This window comes from Ictalurus furcatus, chromosome 3, assembly GCF_023375685.1.
Source record: "Ictalurus furcatus strain D&B chromosome 3, Billie_1.0, whole genome shotgun sequence".
NCBI lineage: Eukaryota > Metazoa > Chordata > Actinopteri > Siluriformes > Ictaluridae > Ictalurus > Ictalurus furcatus.
Genome location: NC_071257.1, coordinates 31,718,953 through 31,732,861, shown reverse-complemented (window position 1 = coordinate 31,732,861; position 13,909 = coordinate 31,718,953). Strand labels below are relative to the sequence as shown.

Here is a 13,909-nt window from a genome sequence, read left to right as displayed (position 1 = left end):
CAGATTCATCGCCATATATGTGCTTTTACTCGCTGTGGCATCTCTGATTGGGTCTGGTCAGAGGCACATGCCTGAAAGTTTCAACCTCGATAGCAGTCTAGCTTTGTACGCTATGCATTATGTTTGATGTAAGGAAAAATGTTTGCTAAATTTGTATCCAGAATTACAGAGATTGAATGAAAAAGTACACATAAATATAAAACTAACTAAATTTTACAATTGTAACATTTTAAAGTGCTAATTCAACACTAGGGATTTTACTGTGGTATGCATTTGTAAATTATCCATTTGGAAAGATTTAAGGTGTTTTCTTTCTTCTCACTTTTTTTTTGGTGAGGGGGGGGCACTTTAATATTATTTGTGGTTGAGATACATGCAAAAGAGAAGTGTTTCATTTGTTCTGGGAAGTCTGTGAATTGCAGAGCATTCTGCATTTCTGTAAATTGTATCACATATTTCTGCATGAAATAAACTTATGCTCAAATAATGTATTCTTAAAAGGGCCAAGATGTTATCATAATGCCATGTCTGTTATGTTTGGTTATGGGAGTGACTTTCATGTACATTTTGAGACTCATAAGGACAAGCACTAAAGAACTTTCACTTTGACACTACAGTACTACAGTGTAGTTCCACTAAAGTCATCTAGAGACTAAAGCTTTTAGGTATGATCTGTATGACAATAATTGACAATTATAATGCTTAGAATGCTGCATAATATATTTAATTAAGAAATGTAGATAGAAATAATAAGAAAGCATGTAAAAGAATGATATATAAAGTTTGTATTGAAGGTTATTTATGACAAGGTTTTTTTTTTTTCTCTTCACAGCGGTGATGATGATACTCACAAATTTGCTGATCAAGAAATTGATCTTTATATATCTTATAATGATCCTCATGACAAGTCAGACTCTGACCTTTATGCCTTTGACGTCGAAATCCAAGACACATCAGGACATAACGAGTGATGCAATTTTACAGACAACAGCTGATATCTGTAAGTCACGAGCACTCCGGGAAGGACGAAGTTTTGTTCTGGTAAATAAAACTTTAAATCTATCTATTGAAATATAAAGTTATTTATATTAAAACATATATTTTATATAAGACTGTTTTGTGCCTTGGACCAGTCCAACTCAAGCGGTCCAATAATTGTAAAGTTGGTTGCTTGACATTTTTTTGAGTGAGTGATTACCTCTTACTATTGGCATTGCAAAACCACCAGTTTTTTAAAACCACCAGTTTTTTTTATCATTATTATTATTTTCTTAGTTTACCCAGTTGTGTGTCATGGCATTCAATAAATTTTGGCTGCACAGCTGGTTATACAGCTTTTAAACTTTGCAGATTGATATCAAATCAAATGTAGCACATTTTAGACCTCAATGACGAGCATAAGCTATTGTATGTCAATTATAAACACATGTACTGTCAAACACTGTTCATTTTTTACTATTTGTTAAGCTTATATTATATCTGTTCATTTCTCAAATGAATAAACTAGGCTTTTTTGACAGTACATGCATTTATAATTGACATACAATAGCTTATGCTTGTCATTGAGGTCTAAAATGTGCTACATTTGATATTGGCAACAGTGAAGAATGAGCTATCACAGGGTTCTTCGAATCTGCAGAGTTTAAAAGCTGTATAACCAGCTGTACAACCAAAATTTGTTGAATGCCATGACACACAACTGGGTAAACCAAGAAAATAAGTACCCCCTAAAAAATGTAAATTAGAAATTGACCCTAAAAGTGGAACTGTGCGCAATCGAGCATTACAATTGAACTTAAGTTCTAAGGAACAAGAATGTGCAAAATGTTTATATATCTCCATGTACCATGTAATGTGCTCTAGTGATCAGTTTTTGTTTTGAGGTACTAGGAAAATCCCGAGATGATACACTGAGGATTTTGTAAACAGCTGTATAGCCAAAAATTGTTGTGTGCCATGACACTAAGATGGCCGTCGTAGTACAAAACAAGTAAAAAAAAAATTCAAATGGTGGTTTTGCAATGCCAATACATAAGATAAATAAAGATAATCACAAAAAAATATAGGAAAATTAAAAATGGTCAAGCAACCTGCATTGGTCCACTTGTGATGGAATGACCCCCTTTCTAATTGCAGCCAGGTGCATTGACAGTAAAGTCTGTGGCCGGAAGCTGTTACTCACCTGATTCAGCCAAAGGTTTTCAAAGCAGCCTAGAGGAGATAGTTATATTCAATGCCTGGGTCGATGTTCGGTATGTTTTTACTGGAAGTTACCATTTTGACAATGAGGAGTTTTTAGCTGGACGGAATCTTATTACTGAAGGAGTTTCTGCTGTCAAATACAGTATCAAGCAACAGAGCTATCAAGCTGCCAGACAGGCGCTTGGTAAAATCCTGCACACTTTGCAGGTATGACACCATTTTACTGAAGAATAATAGCAGTGCTAATTTAAATGAAGATATATTGAGTATTTTTGAATAAATTTAAAAACGTTACACTGCATTGCTGTAATATTTACAGAGATGTTCTTGTTTTAAGCAAAATGCAAGACTTAACATTTAACTTAGTTTGCAACACTTTGTGTTGTAATTCTGGCCCTGGTTCGTGTCTTTCTCTAAGGATTTTTACAGTCATAGTAACTGGATTGAACTGGGAAAAAGAGAGCCCTATTCCAACCTGATTAAACCAGACACCCCAATCAGCAACATAGCAGGTAAATGATCTAGATGTGGGTATGTACATATTTCTCTGCCAATATCTGTATCTGTTTTTCTTGTTCCATGACTACTGAAGTACTTTCAGTTTTGGTTTGAGTGGTCTACAGTAAATTATACATTTGAAAAGTTATTAAGTTTTGTTAGTGTAAAAGAAGATACACTCTGCAGGAAGATTTGGCATCCCATCAGTGGTGATTTTCCAGCTTTCCTCTCAGTGTTCCCAAGATTAGCTCCAGTTCCACTGCAACCCCGAGGTTACTGAAGATGAATGAATGAAAGAGGAATTCTGTGGATATTAGAAAATGCCATTGTTTCTTATAAAGCTATGTCAGCCCTTGTTCTTCTCCTGTTTAAACTTCCATCTGCTGTTACCTTGATGTCTGCCTCTACCCTGGCTAGTAGCTTTCAAACAGAAACTGAAAAATGCATGTTTCCAATTATGAATTCTGTTTTTCATCATAGCAGCTGTTCACCAATAAAACTGTGATTAAACAAATTAAGGGAGGCATTTATTTGATATTTGGGCAGTTAATGGAATCATAATGTCCTTTTTATGTGCATCATTATTGTGCAAGTACTTCACAAAACAATATTATTTGACACATATATAATAAGCTGCACTATATATGTGTTATGTTATCCATCCGTGGATAAGCATTTGGAATCGTGACAACATATGCCTACCAGCTGCCTTTTTTCATACCCGCTGCAAAAAAAAATCAGGCCAAGTTGGTAAAACTAGTAGACCGTCTTTCCCGAATCAAGAGTTTCTGAATTACCACTACTGATGCTACATCTTGTTGTCAGGGATTTTGTAGAGGTGGTGCATGCAAATGCAGACTTTATTTTAGAAAGTGCAAAATAAACAAGTAAAACAGTGAAAACCAGAACCATAAAGTTAAACAATAGTGTGGCAGCAAGGGCGTGGCTGAGTGTTACTAATGGATACTAGGCAAAAACACACAGACTAAGAACAAGGCTGATGTACACATGATAACAAACGAACACAATGACAGCAAAAGCTTAGGTGTTGAAAAATATGTCAGTGCTAATCAGGTTGAACAAGACACAGGTTAAACTGGTGGGGAACATGCAATGTGCTGTGGTTAATAGCTAACATAGTTCACATATTAGGTGACATGTTTTTTTTACCTGTTTTGGCAGATTCAGAAACATGCAGCAAATGTAATGATGATGTCTGCACAGGAAACATTCTGGGGGAGGTCATCGCACAGCAGAAACTAACATCAGGATACTTTGGCTTGTACAAACCAAAAGGTAATGCTTTAAATAATTCAAACAAATAAATAAATTCAGAAGTAATAGGGCTGAGATGAAGTTATAGAAAATTGTCAAATGATTTTTATTCATATTTTCCATTTGCCCTCTAAAAAATTGTTTAATTTCCACAAAAAAAAAATATATATATATATATATATATATATATATATATATATATATATATATATATATATATATATATACCAACTTTATTCACTCTGACAAACAAATAAAATATTTTGTATCTGCTCATTTTCATTTCCTCTTAAGGAAAGTGCAGTCATGGAGGATCATTAGATCCATCAAGCCTGGGGCAAGGTGGCATAAATAAGGATACTACAACCTCCAGCCACGGTTATCTACATGAAGTGGCAGCATCAGTGGCCACTGCTGCTACAAGAGAGCTACTGCAGGACATTAGAGCAGCAGTTGGAGATGCTGAGTTTCTTAGGTATCAGAGAAAGTCTTTCAAAGTATAAAATAGGATTTAAGCAGTGATATAAATAAAAGCATACACACATACCCACTGCTATGTACTTGCTTATTTAAGTTGGTGTTTTCTGGCTTCACATTTCCCACCTGTTATTCACAACAATACTTTAATGGTTCCTCAAGAATAATGTTAAAGATATCAGGGTTTATCACACATTTTAAAGATGTTTAAAGTTGACACAGTAGTCATTTCCACTGCCTCTGCAGGTTTATCTGCTCAATAATGACAATTATGTATAGCACTTTTCTTGTTTGTCATCTTTTAGAATGTTGAGACTCAGCCAGACTTCAGTGCTGTGCTTTGTTATCGACACCACTAGCAGCATGTCTGAAGAAATTGACGAAGTCAGGGGAGTTATTTCATCCATTATTGACAGTAATACAGAAACTGCAACTCAAACTTCACAATACATCCTGGTGCCATTTAATGACCCTGGTAAGATTGATTCCTAGAATGCAGCCTTTTATATATTTATAATTCTAAATAGCATGCTCAATGTTTCTGTCATCAGCTGTTGTTTTCCTTGGTCGACCCATTCAGTGTCTGTTGCTCACTGCACCAGTGGTTTCTTTCTTCTTCAGGACATTCCAAATTGTTGTATTGGCTATGCCCAATGTTTCTGCAATACTTCTGATTGATTTTCCCTCTTTTCTCAGCTTCAAAATGGCTTGTTTTTCTCCCATAGAGACCTCTCTGATCTCATTGTTGGCTTATCCTTTTTAACAACAAATGCAGTCTTCACAGGTGAAACTAAAACCAAGAGTAGATGTTCAGAGCTATTTATTGTTTAAACAATTGATCTAGCAGGATACACCTGGGTAACAAGAAACACATGCCTGTCGTGTTCCAGTATTTTTGCTTACCTACAAATCGGATGGTCTGATACAAAATGTGCTATGTTCTGTCATTTAACACATCTACTTATAAATAAAATGAAATAAATTAATCTCCTATTTGATCTCAAACCCAAATGACAAACGAATTGGCTGTGTCATTCCAATAGTTTTGGAGGGGGTTATACATAACTTCAAATATAAGCACATAATGTCTTAAGTTTGTGCTTGTAACAAGTACAGCAAAATGTATGAGAATAAAAAATATGTATTGATAAGCATAGAGATATGATTGAAAAACAAAATGGATGGGGAAAATGTATTCTGAAACCACAAATTAACAGCATTAGGACTATGTTGTAAAGCTGTTGTGGGGAATTACAGCTTTGAGACTTACAATTACAGCAATTTCTATGTTATATATTAATGTAATTTTTTGGTTCCTGACTTTTTCACTACAAATCAGGAATAAGTATTATCTATGGCAATTGTAATAAAGAATAATGTTCACTCAGTACGGCATAATGTAAGCATATCCAAAATGATTAAGAGAATGCAGTAACATAGTACAATGTACTGATATAAACAAACAAACAATTTTCTCTGTTTTTACATATTCTTTCAGATTATGGCTCACTTACAAGAACAACTGATCTTAACGTGTTTAAACAGCAACTCAATTCACTTATAGCTGCTGGTGGAGGAGATTCTTCTGAAATGTGTCTCTCAGCACTTCAGGTATGATAGAGTAACATAACTTGCTAACATGTTGGGTGGTCTTTAAATGGCTTGTTATTGAAATAAGTTTTGTTTAATGTTATTATTGATTCTTTGATTCATCTCTATTATGTTTTTTTTTTTTTTTTTGCCAAATAAAGCAGTCTTTTAATTCTAAAAAGATATTTAAAAAAGAGAATTATTATTTAAAAAATAAGGCAAAAAAAAACTTTTTTAAGTTGGCTGTTTATGTTCAAAGTTGAGTCTGTATATTTATACCATATTGACTTCTTTTATTAATTTTATATGCTTTTATAGATGGACCGGGTGCACTGATCACATTTTAGTCACCTTTTAGTCACTAGTCACAGGGTGCATTAATCACCATTGTTGTTTTTTTTAACAATTGGTTCGATCAGTCACACTTTCATTTTGTCAGTAAGTCAGCCAGTCACTTATTCAGACAGTCAGACAGTCAGTCACTCTGTCAGTCAATCACTCAGTCAGCCACTCAGTTAAGGTCCTTTCACACTGGGCATGATTAAGCTCCACGAACATTTGATGCGATGATGCTCTTGAATCAAAACAATAGATCCCTATGGAGCTATTCACACTGGGCATAATCATTCACGGTGTGACAAAGCGATTTTTTTTTCAACCAGTGTGTCGATTATTTTTCCTGTTGGTCAGTTAGTAAGTTAGTCACTCAGACAATCAGTTAGTTCACCACTCAGTAATTGAGTTGGTCAGTTAGTCCATCAGTCACGCAGTCTGAAAATCAATCAGTCAAAATTCCCTAAGCCTTTACGAATTACAAGCATACAAGTAATACTCATTGCATACTTTTTGTTTCAGCTCGCCCTCACTGGATCTCCACCACAGACCAAGATTTTTGTTTTCACTGATGGTGATGCAAAAGATAAAGTGTTGAAAAATGCTGTGCAAGCACTGATTGAGAGAACAAAGTCTGTAGTGAGTACATGCAAATTTTCATATACACACGTCAACAATTCATGATACTATTTAGAATTTTTCAGAATTTTATCAAATCATATAATATGTACTTTTCATATAATATGTATTTATTCTTCATTTTGCCTTCATCATGACACATTTATTTAAACATGAGATAATGTGCAATATAGACAAAATGCTGATTAAATCTTCTTCCATTCCCAATCTGAAGGTGACTTTCATGCTAACTACCTCCGTTAGTTCTCGGCGTCGCAGAAGAAGTGGCGCGCGTGCAGATGACCAACAACAAGCCTCCCCTCAGCTTTTCAATTCACAGATTTACCAGGACCTGGCTCAGGCCTCTGGGGGCCATGCTATTGAAGTCACCAAAGACACACTGTCCCAAGCAACTAACATTATTGCAGTTACCTCCAGAGCTACACTGGTAATTAAAGGAATGCTACCTTATATGGCTCACTATTAGTTGCATTATAACCATGACTTGGAATGGCATCCCATTTAGGGTGTATTCCTGCTGTCAGATCCATTACGATCCTGAACAGTATATAGCACTTAATGTATATGAATGAAAGAATGAATGTTACCATGACTGACATGCTTTGATAATATTTTTCTTTCAGTTATTTCAGTTGGCATTCTTTGGCTTAGCTTCCCACAAACTTGCAAAAAACAGCCCAGCCACTGTTGCACCTCACTCTGCCTACTTTATTAAATCATGCATAAATTATTTTAATAAATAATGAAAGGGTTGGTGAAGCTGCAGGTTTCTGTTCTATCCAGACAGGAGCCACACTTGAGAATGGATTTAAGGCCTAGATCAGCTAATTTAATCGGTGAAAGATGATGTGGCTCTGGAAATGTAGGATTAAAAACCTATTTTTTTCCATTACTATTCCATTATCTACATTTTTTTAAACTAAACTGATTAATATATGCATTGAGTAATGAACAACGCTAAAAAAATTAATAGGTCAACCTATTTAAAAGAAGGGCAGAATATTACAGAAATTTAAAGTAAAATGTGCAATTTCAACAAAAGTAAATATGTAAATTATGTCAACTTTATGTTAATCTCATTAAATAGAAATATGTGAATTTGTTAACTTAATTTACTTTAGCATGGACATTATATTAATATGTAAAAGCTACATATTTTAATTAAGTGGAAATTCTGCCCTTAATTTAAATACATTGACTTACAGTATGAATACTTTTTTTTCAATGAACACTCACTTTTCTGCTTCTTCAGGTCACTCTATTCCAGGCTGTAAGAAACTCTACAAAAGCTGAAAGCTTCTCAGTCATTGTGGATTCTTCTTTGCAAAATCTGACAATTTATATCACAGGCAACTCTCCAGATTACACCATCACTAGTCCATCAGGTGTGCAGATTGTGAAATTAACTAATAAACCCTTATTCAGAAATACCACTCAGAACCTCATGCAATGCGAATATTATGCAATACTATGCTAAACCTTTATCATAATGCTGTTATCTAACCCAGGAGTCTCACAGACCAGCACTGAGCTGAATGGGGCTTTGGGGCTCATTCAGAAAGTTGGTAACTTTCACACAGTTCGTCCAAATATCGCAGAAAAGGCTGGACTGTGGCTCCTCAATATTAACACCATACAGCCCTACACCATCAGAGTTGTTGGTAAAGTCATTCTCTTTCACTTCCCACTTTTCTTTGTAGATCTTTCCCGCTTAGCTGTGAATAAATAAATCACAAAAAATGAAGGAAACTGCGGTTAATGGTTCTGAAAATGTTCAGACATTGTTGGCAAATAATTGACTGTTTTTTTTTTAATTCACTATCCAGGTCAAAGCGAGGTTGACTTCCTCTTTGACTTTGTAGAACCTTCAGAAGGGCTTCATGCAAGCTATGCTCAATTAAACAGCAGGCCTGTAGCAAGTAAGCATACTCATCAGAAGTGAAAATCACTGAAAAGCTCATTTAAAACTAATGCTTCTTCTCTACTTTTTCTTTAATTCAGACAACAATGTAACCCTGCTGGTGTCAATGGTCGGTGGGGACAGTGTGAAGCCTACAGAGGTGTCTCTGGTGGAAGCTTCAAGTTCAAACTCTTTTAATGGGATAATAGAAGAGGTAACTAATGGGAAGTATTTAGTGACCTTCAACAGCATTCCAGCAGGAAAGTTTACTGTTCGTGTGGCTGGACAGATCAGTTCCTCTAGATCCTCAGATAACTTTCAGAGACAGTCACCAACTCGATTCCAAACATCAAGTGTGAACATTACTGTAAGTTTGAATACAAATAAATTCCCACTCAAACTTAATAATAATAATAATAATAATAATTATTATTATTATTATTATTATTATGATTATTATTAATATTATTATTATTCTTTTTTACTACTGTTTTATTTATTATTATTGTTGTTGTTGTTGGTGTTAGTATTATTATTATTACTACTATTATTATTATGTACAAAGTTTGGTCTGAATATGTTACACTATTGCTGAGAGAAATCTTCACTTAAATTCAATTTAAAATGAAATTGCCAATTTATCTAGACACAATAATCTATAATCACTACATATTTTTTTGTTTTGTTTTGTTTTTTTGTTTGTTTGGTTTTTTTTGCTTTTTTGCAAATTAATTAAAATTCAAAACTGAAATATCTTATTCAGATAAGTATTCAGACACTTGGCTAAGACAATCCAAACTGAACTCAGGTCCTAGAGCTGGAGTCCACCTCTGGCAAATTCAGTTAATTTGGAAATTATTTAGAAAAACACACACCTGTATGTGTAAGGTCCCACAATTCACATTGCATGTCAAAAACCAAGAACCAGCTATGGAATCCAAGGATATGTCTGTAGACCTATAAGATTAAATTGTTTTGAGGCATAGATCTGTGTGAGAGTATAAAACCATTTCAAAAACGTTGACTTCGCAAGAGCACAGTGGGCCATAACAGGGCTAGAAGGGCCTTGATCAGGGAAGTGATCAAGATCCCAATGGCCACTCTAACAATGTTTCATTAGTCACTGTTTCAAATTTCATAAAAAGCATTCCAAGTGTTTTATGGGCTGCCAAAGACTCCCATATCAAAATATAATAATACTCATAAAAAGAAAACATACAATTACAGTAGGGTTCCTATGCATCTTCTATGTTTGTCTAAAAAAGAAAATAAATAAATAAATAAATAAATAAATAAATAATAATAATAATAAATTATTATTATTATTATTAGTAGTAGTAGTAGTATGTTCATTTTAAAATATGTTCTTTATTAAGGACAAATTAATTTCCTTTCTATTTACTGACAGACTCAACCTGTTGGAACAATTGAACCAGGAAAACAATTCACTCTGCCTTTCACAGTCACAACCAAGAGCTCTGGAGGAAGCTTTAATATCAGTGTCAGCAATGATCGCAATTTTGACACTCGCTTTAACACATCCATAACTCTCGAGAGTGGGGGCAGAGCGAATGCCACAGTAACTCTGACTGTTCCTGAAAATACTTCCTCTGGAACTGATGTCACTGTGACAATTGAAGCTGAAGCAACAGATGGAAGTGATTTCAACTATGCTGTGCTGCGCATTGCTATTGTTGCTCCGGTAATTACTTACAGTATATTACATTAGATATTCCAGGACTCTGCCAAACAAATAGTCAGTTTTTAAATTAAGTAGTTGAATAGAAAGCCATTTAGCTTTCAAAATTGACTATTAACTAAAACTCTTTACCATTGCTGAACTCATCATTATTTCTGATACGTGTGGTCTGGAAAACCCATTGGATGTCACTTTGGCTAAAATCTGGCAAACGTCCAAAAATTATAAAATATCAGATTTTGGACAAAATGTGTTTGTTTCTGCCTATAGTATATTTTGACACCTCAACTGGAAGAAGCCATATGGGCACAAACATGATAGTAAAAACAGTATACTTAAAGATGTCTAAAAACTTAGCTAAGTGTGATTTTTCTTACACAGTGAATGTCATGCTTTGATGATGCTTAGTCATTACCGACAACTTGTGTAGAAATGTAACTGTTTTTCTACTTCTTTAAGGTAAAAGATGTTATTCCTCCAGTATGTGAGGCAGTTACTCTAAATTCTAACTGCTCAGACAACTGCAGTCTCTCTTCATGGTACCTCACTGCCAATGTGACTGATGGGTCAGGTATTCAGAGCGTGAGAGCCCTCAAGGGAAACGGCATACTCAGCATCATCAGTGAGCTCAATGCCACAGGCGTGAATGTCACTATGGCAGTTTATGACTCCTCTTGCTGTTTCCGAGACTTGGAATTGGTTGCTGTGGATACAGTGGGAAATGTTGCCACCTGCTTCAAATCTGCTGCATCAAGCATCCTCACTTATAGTGCAGAATTTTGCTTGTTTTTACCAGTCTGCCTTTGGCTTAATATAGGAGTCTCAATTTACCGATTCATGCAGCTCTAAGAAAAAAATCTAAATGTATCTGAAATGGAATAATATCAGCATATTTAGGTCTACATAATACCTGTTCAGTAATGTTTTTTTACAGAGTGAGTAGTGAAAATATGAAATACACACTCACCAAATCAGTAAATAACTAGAAGGAAATCTTACTTGCCGAATATACTCCATGATTTTAAACTCTGAATGTAGTAGTGTCTTATTGAAGGGTAGTACCGTATTTTATATGAATAATTAAATGTCAATGCACATAGATGATGCTTATGTTAAGTTGGTTAAAAAAATGCCTATCAGAATGTTTTGCATGCAATCCAAATTTTGTTTTAATCATGACACACTCATGTTGTAAAAGTTTAAAATATGAATGAATTTTTAAATTACTAGGTAATATGCAAAGTAAAAGAAAGCATATATGCAATATAGGGTTATAAGGTTTTTAGTATTAGTATGCCATTTATCTATCTTGTTTGCAGCTGTATAGGGGATACACAGTCTATTTTACTTCCAAAATGTAAGTGCTTGCACTTGAAATGCAAAGAGATATACAAATGATGATAAGGGGATGTTACTTAACTGGTACAAAGTAATTTGAAACATTTATTCCATTATACAGTCATTGTGCTTCAATTTTTCTTTTTTCTTCAAAACTATATATTGATTACTGTCTATATACTATATACTGTCTTGGAAAAATCTTTTATGGTTTATTCATTACATACTTTTGTACTACAGTGGTACTTGGAAGTTTGTGAACCCTTAAGAATTTTCGATGTTTCTGCATAAATATGACCTAAAACATCATCAGATTTTCACACAAGTCCTAAAATTAGACAATGAGAACCGGAATAAACAAATGAGACAAAAATATTACACTTGGTCATTTATTTATTGAGGAGAATGATCCAATATTACTTATTCTTGAGTGGCAAAAGTATGTGAACCTTTGCTATCAGTATCTGGTGTGAGCAGCTTGTGCAGCAATAACTGTAATTAAACTTTTCTGGTAACTGTCCTGCATATTGGGTTGGAGGAATTTTAGCCCATTCCTCAGTACCGAACAGCTTCAATTCTGGGATGTTGGTGGGTTACCTCACATGAAATACTTGCTTCAGGACTTTCCACATCATTTCCATTGGATTAAGGTCAGGACTATGACTTGGCCATTCCAAAGCATTAACTTTATTCTTCTTTAAACGTTCTTTGGTAGAACAACTTGTCTGCTTAGGGTCGTTGTCTTGCTGCATGACCCACTTTCTCTTGAGATTCAGTTCACGGACAGATGTTGTGACATTGTCCTTTAGCATTCGCCTGTATAATTCAAAATTCATTGCTCCATCAATGATGGCAAACCGTCATGGTGATCTTTAGCAAACTGCAGAAAGACAGCAATGTTCTTTTTGGAGAGCAGTGGTTTTCTCCATGCAACCCTACCATGCACATGATTGTTCTTTAGTGTTCTCCTGATGATGGACTCATGAACATTAACATTAGCCAATGTGAGAGAGGCTGTTAGTTGTTAGAAGTTACCCTGGGCTCCTTTGTGACCTCCTGGACTATTACACATCTTGCTGTTGGAGTGATATTTGTTGGTCGACCACTCCTGAGGAGGGTAACAATGGTCTTGAATTTCCTCCATTTGTACACAATCTGTCTGATTGTGGATTGTTGGAGTCCAAGCACTTATCATAGATGATTTTTTGCAGAGATGTTTATGTCAAGCCTGATGAGCATCAACAACTCTTTTTTTTATTTTTTGAAAGCGTATTATGGCACAAACAGCGGAGATTTCTGAGGACCTCAGAAGACGAATTATCTACACTCATAAGGCTGGAATGGTTAAACAAATTTAAACATATATATATGTAGTGGGGGCAATAAGTATATTTTCAGTAAATATATTTCCAATGAGGCTATTGGCTACATTTTCACCAGAAATCAGTATTAACTCAAGAAATCTGGAAATATAAATAATTCACAACATTAAAGTCCATAAATAAAGTTATCTGTAATAAAGTGGAATGACACGGGGAAAAAAGTATTGAACACGCTAAGAAAAAGCAGTTCAACAAGGCAATGTAAGGCAAGGAATCAGCTTAAATCCATAAGTAATTATACCCCCTATATGTGCAAATTAATATCAGCTTGGTTAGTAAATTGATGGTCTATAAAAAGGCTTTTCGTTCCCAAGGTGTCACACAAGAAACATCTCATGTTGGGTAAAAGCAAAGAGCTCTCCCAAGACCTTCACAACCTTATTGTTGCAAACATATTGATGGAATCGGGTACAGATGTATTTCAAAACTTCTGAATCCTCCAGTAAGCACCATTGGGGCCATTATTAACAAGTGGAAGCAACATCACTCCATCATCAACCGGCCATGCACAGGAGCTCCTCTTAAGATTTCTGACCAGGGACTCAGAAGAATAGTCAGAAGAATAGCTGAAGAGCC

The 13,909-nt window shown here is 34.9% G+C and overlaps 1 protein-coding gene across 1 annotated transcript; it reads left to right on the top strand.

Annotated features, from left to right (window-relative positions):
• Window positions 1-330: 330 nt before the first annotated feature.
• LOC128606070 (von Willebrand factor A domain-containing protein 7-like) lies at window positions 331-12,318 on the top strand. Its single transcript, XM_053622069.1, has 16 exons — window positions 331-665; window positions 833-1,041; window positions 2,137-2,409; window positions 2,621-2,714; window positions 3,883-3,996; window positions 4,270-4,450; window positions 4,758-4,927; window positions 5,951-6,063; window positions 6,898-7,014; window positions 7,229-7,441; window positions 8,267-8,399; window positions 8,523-8,675; window positions 8,841-8,933; window positions 9,016-9,281; window positions 10,323-10,616; window positions 11,073-12,318. The coding sequence occupies exons 2-16, from the start codon at window positions 838-840 to the stop codon at window positions 11,460-11,462; spliced, it is 2,808 nt and encodes a 935-aa protein (XP_053478044.1). The 5' UTR covers window positions 331-665; window positions 833-837; the 3' UTR covers window positions 11,463-12,318.
• Window positions 12,319-13,909: the final 1,591 nt, after the last annotated feature.